General features: G+C 47.2%; 1 protein-coding gene across 1 annotated transcript in view; it reads left to right on the forward strand.

Moving 5' to 3' along the window:
* STK32C (serine/threonine kinase 32C) overlaps positions 1-25,998 on the forward strand; it is a 63,712-nt gene that overhangs the window by 21,706 nt on the left and 16,008 nt on the right. The window contains exon 2 of the mRNA XM_018078534.1: positions 14,364-14,419. Within this exon, the coding sequence (XP_017934023.1) occupies positions 14,364-14,419 (56 nt within the window). The remainder of the gene's footprint in view (positions 1-14,363; positions 14,420-25,998) is intronic.

The raw sequence follows: 25,998 nt of genomic DNA on the forward strand, positions 1-25,998 counted from the left end.
TGTTGCTTTGCTGGGATGCTGGATGGCATTTGGGCCTCTCTGGTGTAGATAAGCCAGCTCTTTGCTGGGCAGGTGTGCGGTCAGGAGGCAGCACAGGCAGTGCTTGGCTGTCTCTGAGAGGAGGAGGAAGCACTCAGGGTGCCGAGATTCTCCTCTGCTCAGAGCAATGCTGAGATCAGACTCTGATTTCATAGAGTGTTTTTGTTTCTTTTGGAATTTTTCCTCACTTTTTGAGCCGTGTAGTGGTGCAGCTGGATGATGAATGGTGCAGCACAGGGAGGGATGGGAGGGAGAACCATAATTCACTCAGCACTCTGCGGGTTGTTGTGATCCCCAGCGCTGGGCACTGACAGGCTTCATCCTGTGCTGGGATAAGCACAGCTCGAGGGATAACGGCTTAAATACCTTCTGGAAAAGCAGCTCATGAAGAGGAGGAAAAGCCAAGAAAAAGCAGGGAATTTTTGGAAATGCAGAACTTTTTTTCCCCCATTTTCCTCCCGTGGCCCCATGAGTATCATTTGTGCTTGGATGAGGCTGTGGTAGGACACTGATTTAAAGCTGGAAGGGACAAAGCAAGTTGTGTCCTCACAGCTTTTCCAGTAAGGTGTATCTACGTGCCTGTCAGACACTGAATCTCCATTATCATGAGCAGGAAATTTGGCCTCTCCCCTGGAAACAAATCCCTTCCTCCCAGTGATCAATTATGGTGAGAAGGTACATATTCTTCATTGTATGGAGAGATATATATATCCATTATAGTGACTTTTTGACTATTCCTGGATACTACTAAGCTAATTTAGGAAACATTTAGTCTTTTTCTCTCTGTTTCTTGATCAAAAGGAAGCAGATTTTGAGCAATTTTTTTCCCCAGGAGATAGAAAAGTAGTATTTGCCTTTAGGGAATAAGGAGAGAACACTTTCTGTTCATTAAATCTAACTGGAAAGTGCTCGACATGTCAAGTGTGAAAACAGAGGCTGAGAGAAGGGAAAGGTTTTGATTTTATTCAATTGACTGTACAGTTTATCAGAAATTTGCTGAATTTGACAATTCTCAGTGCTGTTCACAGTAAGATGCATGACAGATGTGGCCAAACTGTAAGGAAACCAGAGGGAGTACGAGGAGTTGGAGGAGGGATTTGTGGCAGTGTCACAGACAGGTGAGAAGATTGGATGGTGCATCACGTCTCCTCAGTGAAGAAGATCTTAATAGGAGGAATAGCCCTCAGTGTTGCCTCCACCTGCTTGTTGAGATTGTCTTCCCCTCTCCTTTTTTTTCTTGGAGGGAATTGCACTAGTTTGAACAAAGGCAGGACTTCGTTGGCATTTGGGGTATTTCAAAGTTATGTTTATGACGCTTCATGGGAGATTAGTCCTTTGTCTGTCTACTTGGGTGCTTCTGGCATCAGTTAGATGCTGGGTTTGGGGTTTTTCCTATTTTTGGGTGTGAGTCTCAATGCGGCTGCACTGTGCACTCTCCTGGCAGCCAAACATGGTTTCTGCCTCCATGGCAAGGGCTGGGGAGACTGCTGGATGATAGTGAGAACCTGTGAGTTTACAGTGTTGTTGTGTTTAATCAGTCTGGTTTGCTTAAAGTGAGGATGGGACAGCCTGTTCTGGGAGAGGGACATCAGTGCCCGGCACAGCCCCGAGCAGTCCCCAGCTGTAAGGCTTCCCCTGCCTGGGCTGCCTTGGCTTCTGTGAGTATCTTTAAATTACAATGTGCAGGTTGTTAGTGTGCAGCTGCCACATGGGGATATTGTCATGTGAGGAGCTGCTGTAAATCCAGCGCATCAGCAGACACATAATCTGGAAGATAAATCGTGGTGACATGTAGCCGGGAGCCCATCAGCTCCAGATGGCACGATCTGCTCGTCTGTCATTGTTACACCCATCGTGGGATTTTCCTAATACATCCACACTTCAGCTGTGCCGTGGCCTCCCTGCCATGGGGCTGGGAAGAGGGTTCCAGTGGGCAACAGCCTCCCTGCTGTGCTCTGCTGGCAGCAGGCTCTGCTGCGTTGAGTTGGCTCCTCTGCCCTGGGATGTGGTGTCCAGTGGCAGTGCTCCTGCCTGGACACGGCTATCCTGGACATAGAGGCAGTTCCTTTCCCCCCCCCGAAAATAAAATTGCATAACTCTATTTACTAAGATTTGTTGGATGAATTTCAGTCAAGAATATGCATGTGTCTATTGGCGGACAGGCATGTTTCCTTAGGCCTCAGACATGGTCCAGCATCATTGCACCAGTATTTATTTGGGTTAAGGTCTAAGTCAGCTACAGAATCTATAGAATATAGTAGGTGTACTTGTCCTTACTGGAGTCACATTTTCAGAAGAGACAATGATGATTTAATGTTAATATTCATGCCTGTATTAGGTAATATTATATATATTCACATATACATTCTGAGCATTAAGAGGATCCCTATTTTCCAGTTGACTGTTATTCCCAGGGCATTTCATTATACCAGACTTGTTCTCAAATACCCCCAGCTTGGTTTTCCCTGTAACACCCAGCGGTGATGGCAGCAGCTCTGGGCACATTCCGTGTCAGACCAGCTGTCACTGGCAGGGGCCAACACCTTTGTGGGAAGCAGGAGTGAGCCTTAAATAATTATTAGACAAGAAGGGGGCTAATTTAATAATGAATAGTCTGTCTGGCTCTTTGCAGTAATGTGGCACCTGCTGTGGCAGAGCTGTTTCTGTAAGAACACAGTAGTAACTTATGTCCAACTGCAAAAGGATCTTTTCCAACTTTGCCTTGCTGGTGTAGAATAGTGGAAAGGGGTTTACGCGGATTAATACTTCTCAATCAGGATGTTTCCAGCATTTTCTGATGATTTTGCATGATGTGAATTCTCTGCTTTGAGAAATGACAGAAACACAGAATGGAGGTTTTTCAGAAAGAGAAGGCTGATGCCTCCTGAACAGGCATGAGCTTTTGCAGTCTGGAGTGTGTGGGGTGTTAACATCAGTATGAGGATTTTAGATTGTGTATCAGGGAAAATTTATTCACAGAAAGGGTTGTGCAGCCCTGGCACAGCTGCCCAGGGCAGAGGTGGAGTCCCCATCCATGGAGGGATTTAAAAGCTGTGTGGATGTGGCACTTGGGGATGTGGGTTAGTGGTGACCTTGGCAGTGCTGGGGAACAGTTGGACTCGATTGTCTCAGGGGGCTTTTCCAACCTTACATACTCTGTGATTCTGTGAGCAATACTTTTCTGAGCTACTTTCCTTTTCCCCAGCAAACATTATGGGGTTGTTGCAGGCTCACAGGAGCCGATTGTCTTGCAGAGCCTGTGCTGCACAGCGTGGCTTCTGGAACATTTTGTTTTCAGTTTAGAAACACTGAAAAAGTTGCACTTGGCCCCCCAGGAGTCCTAATTAACTCTGTCAGTGAATGTGCACTGGAATCATTAAATGTGTGTGGTTGAGTTTAGCTAAGGAGGAGGAACATCGCAAGCCACCTGACTACACGGAATTAAGTTTAAAGCATGAAGAGTTAATCCTGCTGTGAATTAGAATTTGTGCCATTTCAGTGTGAACTCTGTATTTCTCGGTATATGGGTGTTAAAAGTTGGTAGGAATTAGTGTAAGCTGTTATTGAGCCGAACAATTGGAACGAGCTGAATGCCAGAATACAATTGGGAGCAATACTATTATTAGCACTTGTGTTCCTGAGTTGGTAATGATCGCTTCGACCTGCCATGGGAACAAACGATGCGGTAATTAATCCGCTGCATATGGCAGGGCAGCTGCATTCCGTGAGCAGCATCCCTCTCACTTGGCGTGAATCACAAACAAACAGGATCCCGGAGTGCGGAGTCACGACAGAGGGACCGGGGTTTGCCGGGGACTCTGCCATCGGGGGCTGTGGACCCTGCTGAAGGTGTGCTGAGCTGTGTCACTGGGCCCGGCTTAAGGCAGGTCCCCAGTGCTTAAGCAAACTGAGTACCTGGCCGGTGCAGTGGAGTGGCACCCCTCAGAGCCTTACTGAGAGAATCTTTGTCTCATTAGAGTCAGTCGGAAAAGCCTCCTGGGGATTCTGCCAAAATATCCCCAAGCTCTGCCACTGCCATTGTGCACAGAGTTGAATTTGGACCTTAGAATTCCCAAGCAATGGTTCATGGACCTTTTTTTTCCCTCATTGTTCCTGCTCTTTCTTTCCCTGGGAGCTGCAGGTGCTGCCCCACCAGCAGCAAGCTCTCCAGCCTGGGGATGACACCTTTGCACGGTTTCCATGGGAAACAAGAGCCCCTGTGCTGCTCCCGTGGGTGGCACAGCATGAGGACGCTTGGGGCTGCAGAATGTGCTGTTCAACAAGCAGCCTGAAGAGACAGTCAGTGCAACTCACTCTGGGTCAGAGATGGTGCCCGGAATGGAGCACCGTGTCCTCGGTGACATCGCCGAGGTGCTGTGGTCCCCTCCATCCTCCCTTACCCATCTGCCGTGCCCCTTCACTCCTCTGCCTGAACACTGGGCTTAGATCTTGATTTTGCTCTTCTTCATCAGTTTTGGCGATGATATTGAACATTCCAACCCCTGGAAGTGTTCCAAGGCAGGTTTGGACAGGGATTGGATCAACCTGGGCTAGTGGAAGGTGTCCCTGCCCATGGCAGAGGGTGGAATAAGATGAACTTTAAGGTCTCGCCCAACCCAAAGCAGTCTGGGATTCTATGATTCTATTAAAGGTCTCTTGCTTTGTCCTTTGGTTTCATGTGCCACTTGTTTCCCCTTGGTTGAATCCTGTTCCCGGAGGCTGGAGGCTCCAGTGTGGTCTCTGTGTAATCCAACACTGGCACGTGCCACCTCTACCAGTGCAAAACATGGCAGGAGCACAGTCCTTGTTCCTTGTGGTTCCCAGTGAGGAAAGCTTGCCGTGGACCCAACAGACAACAGCAGCCTGAGCATATTCTATATTCTGGCTGACAGCTTGCTGGGAAAAAACCTCGGCAAATTGTATTTCATTTGGGAATGTGGAAAAACAGAAAATTAAATGTGCCAGCAAAAAATGTCACTTTTTTTTTTTTTTAATGTCATGTTAAAATCTGTTTATTTTGGAGATATTGAGGTTAAAAAAATTAGAAGAAGGAAAACTACAACCTGCTTCCCCACCTTCAAGGCCAAGGGTGGTTGGAGGTTGAGCTCCAGGCTGGACAGAGTTTTCCCAAGCCAAGGTAGTGGTGGTTTGCTCAGGTCTGTGGGAACACCAGACAGAAGTCGGTCTGTTAATTTTGTCACTGGGTGCAATTTATTAAAAATGGAAAGTCAGGGCACATGGTGGAGACTGTGGGAGCAGCATGAAAAATGCAGACAGTTTAAATTTGGCCCGTCCTCACGTGGAGCAGAGCTTAAAAATGGAAACTGGGGAGGGGAGCACATGAAGTGTATGGTAATTCTTCTATGGGATGAACATGACCTATTTCTGTAAGTCATCCTCGGCTGCCAGCTCTAAGAAATGAAAATGTATTTTCTGAACAGTGAATAATTTAGCAACTTTGAAGTGATTAACATAGAGGAGAGGCTGGAGCATGGGAAGGTACTGTGCTTTTGGAGCGAAACATGCTCCTGGGCAGGACGGCAACACAAAGCCTTCACATCCTTTAAGTCCTGGGAATTCACTCAAAGAAGGCTCCTACTGAGAGAAAATCCAAGATTCAGGCTTGTCTCATCCTCAGGGCACAGGTGAACTGAAGACCTGGCGATGGGGAGCACTTTGTAGTGTCAGATCCTCAGAGGTGGCCTTGTCACAGATCAACTTTTGTTTAAATTGTGAATTGAAATGATTTAAAGAATTAACATCTTGTTTCATGGTTTCCTAGTGTACAGTCAGGACCATAGGGTGAGCCAAGATCATTATTTCTGATCTAAAACCTGTATTTCTTGCACTGCAAGTTGGTGACACTCAATGGAACTATTACTGTGGCATAAATGTGAAAAGAATCTGTCCTTGTTGTATTAGACAGGACTGAACTGTGGTTAATGCTTTAAAATGGAGCCAGAAAGGCACAGCTCAGCCTGCTCCTTGCCCAGGTGATGTGTGTTTCATTGTCACAGACAGTACTAAAGCTTATATAAAATACTAAAGCAGAGCTTTACCTGCCCCAGGGCGGCACAGAGCCTAGTGGCTTGCACAGACAGAGGGGCCTGTACCACTGCCTTCCAGTGCTGTGCCTTCTGGAAACTTCAAACGAGACAATTAAGTTTGGTTGGTGGAACTGCTTCCCCACAGAGCTGTAAAACCTGCCATTAATTATTTCCTTCCTTGTCTTTGTAAGAGAAGCCAGCAGAGCTCCCTGCTATGTGTACCCAGGGTAAGCCGAACCTGCTGCCTGTCGTAGGTTTTGCCCCTGCACCAGGGGCTGCGAGATGCTGATCTTTCCCTTCTCTCCTGGGGAATCCCTCCCACATCACACTGGAGTGGCTGCCATGGGAAAAGCCAAACAGGAAAATGACTGTTGGAGAGGCTACTGTAAGACCAGCCTGTGCTGGTCCTCCTGGCTGTAGGACTTCTCTTGCGTGTTGGCAGGAGAAAGACGGTGGTGGTGTCCTGGATGAGAATCCAGAGGCTCTGGCTCTCCAACAGGCCTTCAGACACATCCTCCTTCCACTTAAATCTGGGTTTGCATAAGCTTAGCTGCCAGCCCTGCTGGCGTCCCGCTTCCAGAATTCATCCAGCATCACTGGATGGGCTTCAATGTTTTACAGTTCAGCTGCAGCTTGAGGGTGCAGGGCAGGTTTCCTTCTCCAGTGGGGAGGCTGAGGAATGCTGCAGTATCCATTTTTTATGAGGCAGCAGGTCTGATGAGGACAACTGGTTTGAAGGAGCAGCCTCTGCGGCAGGGGTGGCTCCACAGAGGCCCTGCTGGAAGGGGAGCATAAGCACTCAGCACCTTCCCTTCCCACCCATTATGGGTGTTAAGGCTGACACCAAAATACAAAGATGTACTGGTTGTAGTTAAGGGAGGACTTCTGTGAAGGGGCTGTGGTAACATTAACCCTCTCACTAAAAAGCATTTATTGGAGTTATGTTTAAGGACATGAGCTGTTGAACTGGGGCCCCATGAGGATCCGCACGCACCCCATAAAGGGGGGGGAAAAAGGGTCACCAGGAGGATTTCTAATTAAATAACTTTCTTTGATTTTAAAAGACTAAACTGACAGAGGTTAGATTTAGATTAGATATTGGGCAGGAATTCTTGGCTGTGAGGGTGGTGAAGCCCTGACATAGGTTGCCCAGAGAAGCTGTGGCTGCCCCATCCCTGGAAGTGTTCAAGACCAGGTTGGAGGGGTCTTGAAGCAACCTGGGACAGTGGAAGGTGTCCCTGCCCATGGCAGGGGTTGCAATGAGATGAGCTTTAAGGTGCCTTCTGAGCCAATTCTGTAATTCTATGAAATGGTGAGAACTTCTGATTTTATAAAACAATAATAATTCAAATTGAAAATTAGGTGTTTTTCTAAGTAGGGTATTTCACAATCCCCAGAAGTTTATAAGCTGCTTTCCAACACACACAGATGATTTCCATTGGGGTGTTTTACCTGAAATTCAGATATTTCAGAGGAGAAATGAAAACTTCATCTGGGGTCTAACATTTAATTTGGTGTAACTATTTATTCTTTTTACCTTTTAAAATTAAACTACAAAGAGGCCTTATTGTGCCAAAAAGTGCTGGCAAGACCAGTTTTGAAAACATTCCAAAAGAGACACTTTTATATGTTGTAAACAAATGAATGGGGAAAATTTCTTCAGTGTCCTGGTCCAGCCTGCTTTACAATCTTGGTTGGAATCAATTTGTCTAAAACTACTTAGCTTTACCAAGGTGTTTTCTGTTCACTTTGGGGGTTTTAGCAGTCCCAGCCAAGCCCTGAACACGGTACAGCCTCAATCTTTCATGAGGCACCTGAACTCACCCATTTATCATTTCTAACATATGCTGCAGACACATTAAGTAACATCCAGCGGCTGTTTATTGCTAACATTGTGCTACTATAAACATATGCTATAAAGGCTTTTTTTTTTTGTAAATCAATTTTAGTTCCTTGAAATAAAATTTTCTAAGCCGTAGAAGTGGGGAAAAAAGGCAAAAAACCAAGTAAAGGCTGGCCCTGGGATTGCTGCTGTGAGGCAGAAGCTGATTTTCCTGTCGAATCAATCCTTCCTTGTGAGTCCTCCTGTGGCAGCACCAGCACCTTGGTGTGGATCTGCCCTGGGAAACAGCCTGGGGTTTGTCACAGAGGCACATCCAAGGAACTGGGATCAAGCTGGTGCGTTCCTGTCGCTCCTGGTAGGGCTCTAATTATCAATCCTTTCAGCCCAGATCACACGATTCTGTGATCAAACGGCTTCAGCTCTGCTTCAGACTTGGGGAGCTGGAGGAGTTTGACTATTTGCCAGAGAGGTTTTATTCCAGCTGCATATGAAGTTTTCCATCCCAGGTTGGTGCTGGTTCTGCCCCAGGAAGCCGCTCATGGAGCAGGTGAACGTGTGCCCAGGTGTGCTGTGTGCTGGTGTTTGGCAGTGGCTCCTGGAGCATTCCTGGGGCAGGAAGGTTTAATGGTGGGTGTCTCTCTGTCACCTGCCAGCACAGAATCTGCTGGAGAGGGCCCTGACCCCGGTGGAGCCACGTGGCCACCTCCCCCAGGGTTACATGGGAGTGTTGATGTGAGTGGGGTTGAATGTCCGTGTCACCTTTACTTTTCCAACACCACCAGTCTGTAATTTCCTGGGAAGCTGTTTAACACGCAGTACCACCATAAAATGGACCATTTACCAGGGAGCTGTGCTGAGAGGCAGTGCCCTTCTGGCAATAACAGCTGGACACGTGGGAGCACAGAGGAACAGAACCGTCTTTGGAGTTGGCCCTGGAGCATTTGGTTACTCGTGCTGGGTGGTTGGCGTCTCTGGTGACTGTTTGTGGGGCTGCCCCATAGCCAGCCCTGAAAACACGCCTCACCCCGAGCTCTGGGAGGCTGACTGCTGTCAGAGCTGTGTGTGGGGAACAGCCCTGGCTGTACAGCAACCTGTGTGTGTGAAGCACAGCCCCGTCTCTTGTGCTTTTGACCAGGACCACCAGGAACTCATTTAGTGCTCGTTAATCTGCACCAGTGAGGGCTCAGCTGAGTGGTTAATGAGCGACCTGTTGGCCTCCCTGGGTTGTTGTTGCACAGTAACATGTATTTTTCTAACTTGTGGAGCACACAGAGCACAACGAATGGGGTGCTGGAGTTTCCTTCTCTACTGCCTCCTGAGCTCGCTGATGGAGATCAGATGAACACAACGTGTTCCCACTCCTTTGGAAGGGCTCCTGGCCAACGTGGTATTTTTTCACTAATTAGGAATGGTTTCTGGCCAATCCAAACATTTTTGTACCCAATATCAATAACCCACTATACCTAACCTGACTTAGCAGTTGCTTTGCATGGTGCATTTGATTCCTTGAGGAGTCACAGGGATTAATTTTTAATTGTACAATAACTCGCCGTTTTTACATGACTTCATAGTTGTTTCCTAATAGTATGTTTGAATACGTGGTTTCGAAGGGGTTCATTTGTAGCACTGGGCTGGTATTGTACCTTTAATTTCTTTCATTATCTACCAGCATTCCCTGGATTCCTGGGTAGTTAATGCTCACTTGAGGTTCCTGACAGTCATATTACACTGTATTTCCATTTTTCTCACCCATATAATCTTCTCTGTGGATATGAATAGGCAAAACAGATCAGCCCCAGACGTTGGAGACCGAACCTACTGCTTGGGCTTTCTCCAGGGACAGAAAGGAAAGCAGTGGTTTCCTGCACCACATTGAGCCCTCCAGTTAGAGAAAATGGGATGCCTTGTGTTCTAAGGGTTTCAGGCTCGTGAAGGACTACTGACATCACACCTCATTGCCCTTCCCCCCTGTGCTTTATCTTACCTCCAACCACAAATCTCACTTTTGGTCTTCGCAGGTGCATCCTCCAGTTTGGAAGCTTTTCATACTGAGTCCCCCCCATCCCTCCTGTTGTCCTCCCCTTCTCTCCCATGCTGTTTCTGGCAGGCTCACCCCTTCTTTGGGAACGTTCGGAGGTCTCCGTTCGTAGCGGTGCCGCCGTTTCCCCTATGGACTCTCTGCCATCCTTCCCTTCTCTGCCCCATCTCCCTTTTCAGGCCCTCCCTGTGGCTCTAAAGCTGCTCCTAATCTATTCATCCTGCTGGGTTCCTTTTTGTTGTCCTTTGTCTTTCCCCACCCTTCCCCCTGTGCTGCAGGGCTGCACACCTTCTCCCTCCATCTCCTCCCGGAGGCTCAGAGGGGTGGCCTCACCTTCCTGCATCAGTCCATGGGTGCTGTGGCTTTGGATCAAAGCTGGAACTCTCCTTCCTGCCAGATGAAACTCTTGGCATTTTGTGGCCACAGACTTGTGGTTCTGTGGCCGCAATTTAATGTTTCTACATCAATTACTGGGGTGATTCCTCCAAGATATGTTGCAGCAATACAATAGGTAGACAAATGCTATTAATTATGCCAAAATACATAAATACATTGATAGAAAGTAGATCATGTCATACTACACTGACATGTAACATTTGCTGTTACAAAACTCAAAAAGTAATTTCTTAGGTCTTTAATGTTGAAGAGAATCAGTCTTGGAGGTATATGTCCCTGTTACTGATGAGGCTGGAAAACATTCACATAAAGAGTGAAAGGCTGACTCGATCCTTAAAACATGATTTTTAGTTTGCTGGTTTCCCCAGATTTGAGGGTATTGGAGACTGGGTTTATTAGCTGCATCCTACTACATTGTGCTTCTGCTGCTGGACATTAATACCAGGTCCTGATGAACTCTCACTGGGTGTCCACTGTGTATCTTAAGTTTTATGGTAGTTTTATCTTGCTATACTTTTAGATGTCTTCTAAATAAATGAAGAATTAACAGCAAAAATAATGAAAAAAATTCACCACTTTAAAATAGTAAAGACAAAACCCTATTTTTTTCATCTCTCATCCTTCTATATAAAGAGAAACGTACTCTTCATTCTCTTTATTTCACTGGCAAATGGAAGCTGTGCATCCAGGCTGCTTTATCCCACAGTACATCTTGTGACTACAGTGAGATCTTAATTACAGAGATGTCAGTGCAGCACCTGGCACTCTGTTGTGCTGTGGGCAGGGCCGGGCTGTGTGAGGTTTGAGGAGGTCCCTTGGGCACATGGAATGCTGCCATCCTGCTTGTCATGTGTTCCTGGAGCTGGAGAACAAAGCCACACCACACTGAGCAAAGCCAGGTCATGGTATTTATCTTTATTTGTGATTCACAGTTTGTCACTTGGTGCCAGGGAGAGCCAGGAAGAGGCACATGTGTCTCTTGTTCTTATGTCCCACAGCTCCGCTCTTCTGCGAAGGTGCTACATTGATAATGAGCCGCTGGAGGAGTCAATGGGAACAATTTGGGAACAATTAGTTTCCTGTTCTCGTGAGGAGCTAAGGCAATACCCCGGGGACATCACAGCTCAGCAGATGGCATTGGGCTGGGGTGTGAGTGAGTGTCCTGGCACCGGGGCACCTCGGATTTGCACGTTGCAGGTGGATTTGGAACGGAATGGAATAGAAGAATAGAATATTTTCAGTTATAAGGAACTTACAGGGGTCATCTAGTCTCAGTGCCTGATGCTTCAGGGCTTCCCAAAAGCCGAGGCACACTGTTAGGGGCCTTGTCCAAATGCCTCCTGAACACTGACAGGATTGGGGCGCAACCATGTCTCTGGGAGGCCTGTTCCAGGGTTTGGACACCCTCTCAGTAAAGAAACGCTTCCTAAAGCATCCCAGGTTTTCAGGTCCCTTTCCCACTCTTGTGTGTTCCTCCAGTTCGTCCTCAAGCCAAATCCATTTCTGTACCTCCAGATTGTGGCTGTCAGAGCCGTGCCATGTGAAGTCACAGCAGCGGGTGAGCAGGGCCTGTGAACAGGCAACAGCTGTCACCTCCTGCTCGCTGCCACGAAAGCCTCCACTGGCATCTGTGACTCAGGCCCGTACCAGTCACCCCCAAATCATCAGCACTTCTGGCTGCGGGTGAGCGACAGCTTTCTCCTGTCAGCTCAGAGTGGAGCCTCTGGAGCACACGCAACTGTTCCAGGCAGGTTCAGGATTTCTATTTTAGGGATAATCACATATTCTGTAGTGATAAGTTGTCATTTTTAGAAATTCAGTGTGTTGTGCACAAAAAGCAACACACTGCTACTATGATTTTCTTCCTCAAATGTTAAGGTTTGCTTTTCCTTTAAAGGGATCATGGAATCGTAGAATTGCTCACTTACACAGAGTTGTCAGATTGCTGACTGAATCCTGCAGAAAATACTGGATCTGGAAAACCAGTCAGTGCCTGTTCACTAACATCATCTGAACTTCCCATCAGCAGAACTGTGTATTAATTTATTAAAAGTGACATCTCTTCTGATAGGTTCAAGGGCCTGGTGAATATTCATATCTAGGTTTGTTCCTGCTTGCTGACTTGAGCAGGCTTCCCAGAGCTGTTGTAGTCATGGATACATGGAAATGACACTTTGGGGTTTGTTTTCTCAGTGGCAATGCTTTTATACACAATATTCCAAACATTATAATAAAGAATTGTCAAAAGCTATCCTGGAGCAATGGCAGATCGTGAGCGCTTGGATGTGGTTTAATTGCCAAGGAAATGCTGTCCTTCAAAGGAGCTCCCTGTAGCTGAGTGTCCTCTTGGAGTGCTTCTTAGAGACAGAAGGTCAATCAATGGATTTGATCACACGTGGAAAACATTTGATCTGTTACCCCAAATGCTTCAGCCAGAAGATTTCAAGCAGAATATTTATGAAGAAGCTGTAGCTGCAGTTCTGCATTGCTCACTGCAGCCTCTCTAATAGGGGTGGTAGGTAAATCCTCAGTAAACCACTGCTTAAATAAAAAGCTCCAGGGAGAAGGGATGTGATGAGGAGCTCACACAGCACCCGTGCAGCTGAGCCTTTCCTCCAGAGCCGTGGGAGGCCATCAGAAGGATGGGGGGGGCACTGGTGTCCCCGTGGGGTTTTTTCATGGAGACTCCTGGAGCAATCTGTGGGAGATCAATAGAATCATTAAGGTTGGAAAAAACCTGCAAGGTCATTGAGTCCAACCTTTGACCGATCACCACGATGTCAACTAAGACAACTAAACATGCACCAATTGGTTGTGCATCTGCCCTTCAGCGTCGCTGGTAGAGTGGAGTGGGAGTGTGGGGAGATAAGTAGTAGGAGCTGGCCCAGATTCTGTTTTCAATTTCATTTGGCAAAGTTTTCTGAGCTCTCCTGTAGAAAATGTCCCACAAAAGTGACAATAACAATATTTTGGATATAAGCCTAGCACAAAAGGGTAATAGGAACTCCATGGGCATGCGTGGGCTCTTGATTCATCCTCAGAGATGGCAGATGTGCATTTATTTAAGATCTGGGAGTGGGACTGGTAATATTTATAGTGAATGCTTTGCTCCTACTCTTCCTATGCGATTTTGGTCTCCACTGTTGGTCAAACACTGGGTCAGTGCTCATTGTTGACCATCTCATGCATCATTCACACTGCAAATCCCCAAGCCCATGCCAAGCATTTCTTTTCCTCTAGAAAACTGGCGTGGAATGCTGACGGTCCCCCACAGGATTGGGCTCTCATGGTGGAACTGTCAAGGGCTGACAGATGTACCAGAGACAGTGCAGCTCAGTCCACCAGCGAGCTCCTCCTTATCTTGTCTTCTTTATCTAAAAGTGGCACTAAATTAGATCACAGCAGTACTTCAGTATAAAAATAATTTTGTTTGCAGCAGCTGCCGATCAAGGCAGTGGTGAGGTGTTATAGCTGCATAGTCCTTTCTTGCCATTGCTTCTCACCCTGGCTCTGGAAAAAAGAATGGGTCTGGCCCAGGTGGGCTTGCACATGAAGGGAGTGGAAGGCCATCCCTGTCCTCTAAATGCTGCCCTTGGGCAGCACCACCACCAGCCCACCCTGTGTTGAACATGCATGGGTGGCTCAGCGCGGTCGTGTGGAGCGGAGCAGTGTCCTGTGTGGGGCGTGGGGCAGGGGCTCGTTGTGTTCCCTGCTCTGCCACGCTCAGAGTTTGTCCGTGAGCTCTGAGACCCCTCCTTTATCCACACAGGTCCAAGCTGTATTTTAACTTGTGCTAAACCACTAATTCAGTAACCTCATTGAACCCTCTGCCAGCTCCCTCAAGCAGATGAAAAGAGACTTGACAGAACAACTGCTGTCCTGCAGCAGTTTTAATAAAAGCTTAGCCAATGTTCTTAGTTGTCTCCCTGCCTTCTTTTAAATGCAAGCTCATTGCAGTAAAGCATTTACAAATTTAAATTCTTTTTTCTTTACCTTGTAGTGAACTTTGACCACTTCCAGATTCTCCGGGCGATTGGGAAGGGAAGCTTTGGCAAGGTAGGCCTGAGCGCTCGGTCTTGTGGGGTTTATCAGGTGTCTACTGTTATGTACTTATGGGGTATTGAAACAGAAACAGGACTGAAATAGGCTATTTTTATATTTTTTGTGATGGCTGCTCAGTGAACACAGGAAAAATGTTCAGGAAAATACCTTGTTGCCATTTGGCGCTGCTTTATTTCTTGGCATCTTGGTGAAACAGGTGTGTTTTAAACTACTAGCACAATTGTGACCATTTCACAGCAAACGTTCATTATGGTTTGTTTCCTGTGGGGGTGTCTGGACTGTGAGGGGATAGTAAGTCAGGAAGGTGCTGGAAGTTGTCCTGGGTGATGGACTGAGCTGGCACACTGTGGTCAAGGGGGTTCTCCGAAGTCCTGGGCTTTTTTCCCAGTCAGAAATGAGTTATGCTGAAGAGGTTTTATTGTTTATTTTTAACAAGTTTTTTTTGCCAAGCATGTGGGAAGAGGTGGGAGGTGATGATCAAAAAGCTGGATAGCTCTGGAAATCAGTTACTGGTTGGTTTCCTAGTGTTAGTCCTTTTTCATTCCCTTTTTCACTGACTCTCACTTGATGCCTGTGTAGGTGACTTTGCTGCATCTCTCATGGCATTTCCAACCCGAGTTTGCACTGCCAGCACAACCTTGAGTGTGTGTATGCGTGTCCTTGGATGCATGCAAGGCTTCATTGCATTCATTTTATCCCATGTTTTACTGTGAGCCAGCAGTGGTTGTGTCCCTCTGTAGCTGAGTCACCTGTGCCAATGGACAGGAGCTGTGGGAGCGACAGCCCCAGTGATGATCCCTGAACACACTGAATTGGCTTGTCACCTTCTCAGGGGATGGTTGTGTGGTGCAGGGTTGTGTGCAGGACTGGGGCTTCAGGCAGGGAAATGGCCTTGAAAATTGTGTGAAACGTGCGATATCAAACCTGTGGAATAGCCCAGCCCAGCTCAGAGAGGGACACAAGTGTCCCCAGACACTGGTAAGAGAAACTGAGGACAAGCTGAGCCGTCAGGGAAAGCTGTACGTGCTCATGCTTCCTGCTGGTTGCGTCATCTTGGCTGGTTTCTCTCACTGTGCTTTGTTCAAAAGCTGATGCCATGAGGATGAGAAAATCTGAACCTGGCTCTGGAGGTGACCTGCCCTGTCCTTTGCCTTCTCCCTCTGCCTGGTGCAACCTGATGAGGCAATGTCTGACCAGGCCATGGCCTCAGGAGCAGCCTGACCTGCTGTACTCGGATGGCTGGAAACTGGAGACTTTGCAAAGGCAGAAATTTCTCAGCAGATCTGAGACCTGTTTGGCTGAAGAAGAGCCCAAATTTTTACTGATTACTGGAAATCTCTTTTTAAATACTCAAAATGCACGAAGTAGTGTCAGTGTTGAGTAATAGCAGCAGCACAAAATCCAGCCACAGTCTGGGGGGGTAGAGTCCAGCTTTTCTGAGAGTCATGAGCGAGGACAGTATTAGTCACAGTGCTGCCATTAGTGCTGCTTGCTAATGAAGTCGTTTCGTTACAGCCTCAGTGAACTGACGAACACTGAGGTATCTATTAGACTGCTCTGGCACAATCCACCCCCGTGAATTCCTGCTGGGCTTCGATGTAAGTCTGCATGGGACTTCCAGGGCTAATGAAAATGGATTGCCAGCAGTGTGTAAGTCACTGAGGGGGTGGTTTGAAATAGTCACCGGTGTTTGCAGCCACGTCCCTTCAGCAAGGAGAGGCAAAAGCTGGCAGCAGAGCTCTGTCAAATTTCTGGACTTCTGTTAAATGATGGTGAATTATTAAATACCAGCTCAGATCCTTCCGTGGGGCAGCACTGTGAGGATAAGGCAAAGAGCAGAGGAAAGTCTCCCCAGACACTCCTGGTGAGAATGGAAACTCTCAGGGTCTTGTCAGTTCATCTCACTGTCAAAGACCAAGGACTAACTCAAAATCTCAAAAAGAGCAGCTCACTTTTTTTTTTTTCAAGCTGATTTAAGAAAATTCATATTTCTAAAAGTAACTTTCCAGAGAAGGGAGTTTTATTCTTTTGAGCAGCAGCACTTGGAAAATTAATTCTGCTGAGAACATGAAATGAAGAAAAAAAAAGTGATTATCCCAGGGCAGGATAAGAAGACTTTGAAGAGAGCTGCTCCCCAAGGCTGCTCTGTTCCTCGTGGCTGCTCCTTGTGGCTGCTCACTCCTCTGTTTATGCTGCAGAAAGGTTAAGTCTAGCACGTAGCAGTCTATCAGGCATCAGAACTGTACATACACTTTCAACAAAATGCTGAAATGATTCATCTGTCATCTTTCTGGATAATTATGTCAATATGCTGAATTTCCTCTGACACTGAGAAAAGCTTTTTGCATTTACCAAGTCATTTACAACTCGCATTTAATTACAGAAAACATGGAACTACCTACCTGGAAAGTGGTATTTGAAATTTAGGAGTGGTTTAGTTGCTTTGGTTGATTTAACCACTCTCTGCCCACGTTCAGGAGGATATTTAGGAGCCGGTGTCCCATCCATCTCAAAGTAGGGGTGTAGAGCCTCAGTGTGCATGAATGACCTGTGGAATCTGATGCTGTGTGATCCCATGGTGATGGGACCCGGGACCAGCACCTGTGGGGACTTTGGGCTCAGCATTTCCTTCACGCTCATTTTGTGCACCCCTCAGGACAGACTTGTGTGGTCATCAGTACAGGAACTATAGGAAAAGAAGGGAAAAGGAAGTCACAAATCCCTTTTGAAGAGCCTGAGAGACCTTGAACTGTGGCTCGGGTGTATCTGCAGTAAACGGCCAATTTCTGTTTGCTAAAGGTGGGTTTAATCAGCTTTAAGATGCCATTAATCCAATCAAGGTCATGTTCAATTCCATGTTTACTCCAATTAGCAAGTGCGTGATATTTTCCACACATATTAGAGGTGATATGATTTGATTTTTAGTAATTTCATAGCAGCATGGTGTTCCTCCTGTAGCACAGCCTCCTTTCCAAGCAGCAGCAGTTGCTCAGGTTTTGGCTGCTCTGGTGCCATTTCCCAAGTAGCAGCAGCCAGGTCTGGATTTCCAGAATAAGATGCAGCTTGTGACCCTGTTTTAATGGGGAACGTGCTCTGAAGTTCACTGTGCTTCATAAAAGATGTGATGAGACCCAGAAACCTCTGAAGGCGTTGGTGGTGTTGCAGTATCCTGATACCTCCCTAAGTAAAAATTGGCCTCTCCTGGCTTCAGTCCCCATCCGTTTGAACCATGAGGGAGCTGAGGGTGTTCATTCCTGAACTCCTTCTCCTGCCTGGGCTTACCTCTCAATTCACCAGCAGATCAGCCCCAGCTGCCTTTTTCAAGGGATAAAAAGCTGGATGGGGTTGTGGGAATTCATTATATCCACTTCACTGCTGTGAAGAAATAAGAACACATCTGAAGTTTTTCAGCACCGATTTATGTCTTTGTGTGCCTTTGGAAATAGAGGATTAAACCAGGGATGGGGATGGAATGAGCAGCAGCAGCAGGAAATGGAATCTTCCAGGGGAACCATATGCCTGGGATGGGTGCCAGTGGCCCATAGGGGCTGGAGGCCTGGCTTTTGGTTTTCTCTAGAGAGGGCTGGGTGTCCTGCTCCTTGTGCCCAGCTCCGCACTGACCCTCCCAAGGAGGGCTGGCTGTGCCGTGGGTTGCTTTGCACAGGTACTTCAACTTCATGATTTTGTTGCTTTAATAATTCACACAGCCCAGAGCTGGGAATAGAAAGGCTTTATTCCATTTTCTAAAGGTCACAAATGCCCACCCAGTAGCTGCATCATAAATAAAATTCCCTTCAAGTCTGTTCTCAACTGAATCTCTCTTTGACATCAACACAAGCTTGATCCATTTTCCTTTTTTTCAGCTTTATAAATGTTGAATTTTTTCCCCCAAAAGAAAGACTGGAAGTTTAATCCATTGGTACTAAACTGCCACAGATATTTTTTTGCCCTTGATTTTTCCTTTGCTGTCCTGGAGCTCACACGAGGCTTAGGGTTTGCCAGAGCTGTTGGCAGGGACTGGGGACACACATCCCTGCTGGACATTGTCCCTGTCACTGGATTGCATGCCGTATCATTGGGAGGCTCCAAAAGCGAGGATGCCTTGGCTTTGCCAATGGGCAGCATGGTTGCTGGGAGGGGACAGCCAGGTGAGGGCTGTCTGTGGGTCCTGGGGTGCTGGAGAGCATCTGGTGCTGGACCATCCGGTGCTGGTCAGGTATTGTCCCAGTTGGCCCCTGAGGCTGCACAGGGACGTGCGAGAAAGCACAGAGCACACGGAGGGAGATCCTCCCTCCGATACTCCCAGGTAATACCAAGTGATTTTTGTTCTTGGATGTTGCCAAGCTGAGAGTCTGTCCATCGGTAAAAGCCACAGGAGAGAGAATGGCAGAGCATGGAAAGCCGCAGCGGCAGTGGGGTCCAGCACCACCTCACTGTCTTCTGTTGTGGGGGCAGCAGCAGGAAAATTACAGTGGAAAGTGCCACTGAATCGTCTGGAGAGACAGAGTGAGCAGTGACTTCAGCTGGAAGGAGCCTGGGACACAATCCTGCATGTCCCCACTGGGGACCTGTTTGTGGTTTCTGAAGGATCAGACTTCATAAGGCAGTGATTTATCGTACAAGCTGCCCACTTTTGTTATTATTATACACCCGGTGCCTTATTAACATTTGCATTAGATACTGCCTGGGGTTTGTTTCAGCCCCCATCATTCCCTGTGGGTGAGTCACACCGGCGTGGGACAGGAGGTGGGATGGGAGGTGGGATGGACCCTTGTGCCAGCAGCTGGGGGCCTGTGGACAGGAAAGAGAGCTAAGAGAGTAGAGGGCAGAAGCATCATCCTCCACCCGAAAACCCACAGATGGTCCTGGGCCACCCCTGCAGGTCTCTGTGTGGGGGCTGGCACTGCCAGGAGCGGGGCAGGTGGAACATGGCCACAGTGCTTGGTGTAGGAGGGGAAGGGGTGGTTGGTGGCCCTGTGGTGGCTGGCTTTGCCCGTGGTACATGCAGTCCACGGCCCTGCAATGCCTGGCTTTGCCTGTGGCACACTGATTGGTGTTCCTGCCATGGCTGGCTTTGCCCGTGGCACACTGGTCGATGTTCCTGTGGTGTCTGGCTTGGCAGGGCGCATCCTCAGCATCCAGAAAGCGGCTCCACTCAGTTTGGAAGCACAAGCGACGTCTGGAGCTGGACCACAAGACGTCTCCTGCCGTCGGCACAGTGAGAACTTACTGTGGCTAGTGGCAGCAGGAATGTTTTCTCACATGAATTCCTGTTTGTGCATCAAGACTCAGTAGCTGTTGGCTGCTCAGGTTCTTCCTGGCTCTAACATGGGAGTTTTTTCAATATTAGATTCTACAACAAAATCCTCCCACACCATCCCCACTCCCCCTCCCTGCCTGAGCCCAAATGCGATCTCATTTCAAGGTCTTTGATTAAGGAGACCTTTTTATGGATCAACATATGCTGCCTGTCGAGTGGCAGATGTCTCTGAATCCAACCCTGACCCTTATGTTGGAAGGGCCAGCCTCGGAGTGGGGCAAGGGGACAGAGAGGTGCAGGTGTTGGAGGAGGAGGAGTTGCAGTGGGAGCAGGAGAGGACACAGCTGGGTCAGGTGGCCTGGATGAGAACAAACCCACCCTAAATGCATTACTGAATTCCATAAAAGATCATCTGTCTTGAGGACAAAGAGCAGAATATTTTGGCATGGATCAGATTAATAATTGGAAATCTGATTACTGTTCTGTTAGCACTGCCCTTAGGAGAACCTCCTTTTTTGTCCCTGTCACGGGCAGGGTCTTGTCCTGTCCTCGGTGCCAGCCTGCAGCTCTCACAGGGACAACATTAGCAGTCTCACTTTTAAAGGGAAAAAAAGCTCCCTTCATCACTAATGATAATTATAAACTTCTCAGTGGCTGAAATGTGACCAGCATTTGGATCTTGGTGTTGTTCTGACAAGCCATCATAGCACACCCCCCCACCAGCTGGATAATGGAACAGAGAGATGGGAGGTTCCAGCATCAGATGCAGCTTCTGGCAACAATAAAATTGAAGCTGTGTTGGACATCGAGGTCATCTACAGGTCCTTGGAAGCTGCAGCTTGTGAGTTTGGGATGTTCTGTTAATGCTCATGGTTGGACAATACAATTACAAACCACTTAATGTCATAAATGACAAGGAACAACGTCTGCTGTTCTTATGAAATTATGAATACATCAGCATGATACAGCAAATAGAGTTTATTAAGGTAAATACTGCCTGCATTTCACCAGAGCATTATGGGGTGTACCCCTGTTGTCACTCTGGGCAGCACCATCGATCAGTGGTGTTTCTGGAAGGAGTCTTTTTCCTTTTCTTCACAGGATGTATTTTTTCTCATGGGTCTTCCTATTCATTTATGTGACTTCCTATTGAAGTGTCTGTGCCCTGCTTAGAAACAGATTTGAATCTCATGGGAGTTGTACGGACACAGCTCCATGAGGCTGGATACAGTCCTGCTCTGGTTTTTCTGTGGTGAAGGCAGGAGCTGCCCACAAGCCACTACAAGGCCATTGGGATTTCCTGTGTCTCAGCAATGAATTAAAGATGGAACATGAGAAATACAAATAGAAACTGATGCAACTGGTGCAAAACTAACAATAGAAACAAGTGTTGTGATGATGGATTTGAGGTAACTTCACCACAGTCAGAGGTACCCACAGCCTGTGCTGGGCACCTGGAGTCAGTGGCAGCCACGGGACAGAACCTCTGTGTGAGCCAGGCTTGCTAGGAAGTGTCCTTCCCAGTGATGAGCATGTGATGTGCTATTATTCCTCCCACTTTTCCTGCCTGACTTTCTCCTTTGAAGTTGCCTCTTTTTCCCGTCTTCTAAGAATAACCCGGTGGTTTGCCTTGTTTTCCCAGATGAACAATGTTGGTGGACTCTGGAGACAGGCAAAAAGAGGATGTGGGAAAAGTCGTTGTGGGATAGACCTTTAGAGGTGTATCAGGAAGGTTGTGTGGAGGTTTGGGTGTTTCATCCAGCTGGGGTCCATTACATGGAGCCCCCCACCATGGGGCTTGGCCATGCACTGGGAGAGGCCTTGTTTGGGAGCAGGGCAGGGCAGCCTGGAGACCCCCTGCTCCTCAGAACCAGGAACTGCTCCCTAATGCTCTGAGCTGTGCCCTGGGACTGCTCTGCTCTGCACTGTGTTCTCTGCCCAAGATTGATGGGTTTGGGGGGAGAAGAGACAGAAATGACTAATTCTCATGGTACCTGCTCTTTTTTGTCTCTGTTGACATGTCTCTCTGCTCAACACTGCTGTTGGCACTGGGGAAACAGGGCAGTGGAGAACAGGCTGATGGAAAGGTTGAGCTGCTCAGGCTGTCACTGCAAAGGGCTCCTGAGAAAACAGCCAGGAAATACAGAACAGGGTTTGTGAGCAGCAGAGGTATTAGGGTGGGATTTTTGGTGGGTTTGGGTCTCTTTCCTCTGAGCCTTTCCGTCACTGAGGCTGTTGGCCGAGCCCAGGGTATGGGGTGAGGGGCCCTCAGGTGTGACCTGGTATGGGTCACCTGCTGAAAGGTCCTGGACATGGTCATTTGTGTGATGTGGATAGCAAAGTCCATAATAGTTTCGATAGTTCCGTAAAATTAAAATATTAGGAGAGAAATGTTGATGAACTCTAAATTTAGTGCTTTCCATTTTCATACCAACTGGCCATTTTGTTCTCTGAAATAAAGCTGCAGCTACAGGATTGCCTTGACATTTGCACATTTTTCTTTTCTAATGTTCTATACTATTTTATTCTTACTGACCCATCACAGTTGTGATGAACTGTATTTTATCTGTATGATCAGAAATTGTACCTCCCTTCGGAACACACTCTGGACTGTAAGTAAATGGGATTTTTTTTAAAGAAAGAAAGGCATGAAAGGGAACAGTGTTTATTAAACAGAAGCCTTTTGTGTCTCTGCTTTCCACTCTCACCTCCCGTTTAGTTACTATTTATGTCCAAAATCCATCGAGAATCCTTCTGTTCCTGTCGTTCGCTCACGGAGTTGCAGTAAGATTGTTGTGCCACGTTATTACTTTTGATCTAAAAATTCTTTTTAAAAGTAAGTGCTAAAAATTCCTCTCAATAAAGGGCAATGCAGTATAAAATACTTATCTGTTCATACTCAGCAAGTGGTGCAGTTAAACCAAACCACACTGAAGATGAACTAACACCAACTCGTTCTTCCCAGCTGCAGTTGGACAATGCTTTTTGCCAGGATGCAGGAGCTCTGGCCACCACTTACCCCATGATGGGATAGTGCCCCATGTGTGCCCCTCTTAGAGGTCTGGGCCCCTGCTGCATTCCCAGGCTCTCAGCTCTGCCCTGCTCTAAAATTCAGTTTTAACCCCTGCTATTCTTAGGCTTGTCAGAGAGATTAAGATTGTTGCCCAGAGAAGCTGTGGCTACCCCACCCCTGGAAGTGTTCAAGGCCAAGTTGGACGGGGCTTGAAGCACCCCAGCATAATGGAAGGTGTCCCTGCCCATGACAGGGGGTAGAACGAGATGATCTGTAAGTTCTCTCCCAGTGCAAACCATTCCATGATTCTATGATTTGCAGGGTGTTCCTGGACAGAGCCTTCCAGTGGGAGTCCCATCCCTGGAGAAATAGGAAGCATATTTCTTCACCTTGGCGATATGATATTATTAAGTGCTGTTTGGTAGGTTTGACAGAAGGGCTTGTGAAGCTTGTGAAGGCTCCCTGGGGACAGGGTGGAGGCAGCCCCTGTCTGATGGTGCTTGTGTCTGCTCAGGCTTGAGGTGGACACAGGGATGGAGGAATGGACCAGCCTGGAGGAGTGGGGGGTTGTCTGTGTCCAGGCTTATTAGAGCACCCGTGCCCCACTCTGGAAGGGATCTTCATCTCCCCACCCTCTACAGCTGCTCTTCCAGGGTCTGTCCCTATGTACAATTTGGTGGTAAACACCAGCTCAATGGAGTAAGCTTCCGCCAAGGGAAAATTCAGCATTTGGCTGTAACTGGCATTAATTCCTCCTCAAGGTTTTGCACTGTGAAACACAAGTATCTCCTTTCTTGGCTGAAAAGTCAGACCTGTGCTTATTTCCTTCAGCACAAAGGAGAAACTTTGGGGCCTGGGGGTGGGTTTTGGCAGCAGCACAAACGAGGACATTGGGGCCACTTGGGTCTCAATGCCATTGCCCAGCGGCACCAGATCGTGCTGAATGGTGAACCTTTTTAAAATAGCACAGCGAGTTCTTGTCTTGGGATCAGGGAAGGCTTCAACATCAATTTACGTTCAGATATTAAATAAAACCTTCCATTCTTCATTGGAAGTAATTAGATTTCTCTCTGTTCCCGAGTTTTATCAAATATACAGCTAAAAAAATCATTCTGCCTCTTTGACCAATGTGTAAACCATCACAGAATGTAGTCGTGGCCATAAGGAGAGATGGCTCCAAATACAAAATGTAACTCAGAATGTGTGTCACCCACAGGAGGATATTGCACAATTTATTCAGAAAACACTTGTTAGCTGTGGTTGTGCACAGGGACCCAGATCCTTGTGTAAATGTGTTGAGTGCCGCCGGACTGGGGTAAATGGTGAATCCAGGTTTGGATCTGTCCAAAAGGCAAAAAGAAGATGGGTCATGGTATCTTCAGGGACCTCTGCAGGTTGGTCTGAGTTTTCCTCATTCTTCTTTAATTATTGAAAAAGCCCAGCAGAGATCTCTGAGCATGTGATTAAAACCAGACAAAAATGTAGATGCCTAACAGCCTTTCCGTAGGAAGTGTGACAGCTCCAGAACACATCTCCCGGGTTGCCCTCCTCCCTGCTCTCAGCAGAGCAGTCCACACCGTGGGAAGCTCAGATTCCGTCCCCTTCGGACCCTCCCCAGGGGGGTCTGCTGCTCCGTATCCTTGAGGTCAGAAAATCCCCACTGAGGACATGTGCTCCAGGCTGTGGCCAAAGAATGATCCAAAATGCAAGCAGTTTTTATTTTAACATGAAGTAAAGACGTCAGGTTTGGGGTGTCGGGATTGGCAAAGAGGTCGTACAGCCGGCGTGTGAGGGGGCACATGTGGAAAACCAGGACAAGCAAAAGCAAAGAAAAATGCTCTTATTTCCTTTTTATTCCTTAGGTTTTTCTCTGCTGTCACTTCTTCAGTTTCTCCTTGTTTATTTGGATTAATGTCTTTCCTGAGATAAAAAAGTCTACACCTCTTTTGGAGCTGCAAGTCAAATAATGCCCCATATCCAAACTCAATTACAGAAACATCTGCTTAATGTCTAATGGAACCTTATTTTCTCAGTGTGACATTAAAGGGAAATGCTTACTCTGAGCCACCTAAAGTTGTATTAAATCACAGGATTCAGAGCTGGTAGATAACATTCTGCATCCCCCTCCCATGATTTCTTGCAGGGAAATTCGGAAATATTCCCCAATAGACACCAACTGGGAGATCTCAGCTCCCTGTTTGCTGTATACTGGTGCCAATGAGAAGAACTTTTGTTGACATAGTTTCAGTGTGCTGGTTGTGCTATTCATGTCAACAGTGAGATAGAAATAAGATTCTTTCTGGAAAAAAATATAAAATATGAGCAAGCCTTGTTTTGCCTGTGTTTTGAGCTGCTCCCAGCTGTATCTGCATGTTTCCTCTGCTGGTATACAGAGGGTTGGCCACACCTGTAGGTGATATAGATCTGGGGGTCTTTTGAGCTTCAAGGAAGTGAACATATTCTTAAGACTCCAGATTGAAGCTATTGATGTTTCCCAGAAAAGCTGTGGCTGCTCCATCCCTGGAAGTGTCCATGGCCAGGTTGGATGGGGCTTGAAGCAACCTGGTCTAGTGGAAAGTGTCCTTGACCATGGCAGGGAGTGGAACTGTGTGGGCTTTAAGGTCTTTTCCAACCCAAACCAGTCTGGGATTCTGTGATTCTCTGATATATGGCACACTGAGGTGCTACTGTGAACAGCAGGTGTTATTTTGGGTCAGGAGAGAATTTTGGCTCTAGCATAAGCAACTGAAAAAGGGATTTTTAATGGAAGTGTTGACACGACCTGGAAACACCAACAGCCTTGCTGTGAATAAAAGTTTCATCAACTGCTGTTACAACTTGGCTGCAGCAAACAGCAGTGTGCATAAAAGAGATTTTAATGATTTATGGTGTTCTGACAAGCCAGTCCATCAATCTTGCAGAAAAGCACAGCTTTTCAGCAGGGAAAAAGTAAAGTTGCAAGACTTCATGAAAAATATCTTAAGGAGTGAAATGTGGCAAGGTATTTAGAATAGGAAACAAAATCAGTACTTAAAGATGTGAAGGCGGATTTGTTGAGCTGGTAACCTTGTATTTAGAGCATGGCTCCTGAGAGTTGCACTTGTTTGCCAGTCACTGCAGTTTTAGAGGCTGAGACTGGATATTGGGAAGAAATCCTTCCCTGTGAGGGTGGTGAGGCCCTGGCACAGGTTGCCCAGAGAAGCTGTGGCTGCCCCATCCCTGGAAGTGTTTAAGGCCACGTTGGATGGGGCTTGGAGCAACCCGGGATAGTGGGTTGCAACCATGGCAGGGTGTTGGAAC

Source organism: Manacus vitellinus, unplaced genomic scaffold (assembly GCF_001715985.3).
Source record: "Manacus vitellinus isolate BGI_N305 unplaced genomic scaffold, ASM171598v3 scaffold_40_pilon, whole genome shotgun sequence".
NCBI classification, from domain to species: domain Eukaryota; kingdom Metazoa; phylum Chordata; class Aves; order Passeriformes; family Pipridae; genus Manacus; species Manacus vitellinus.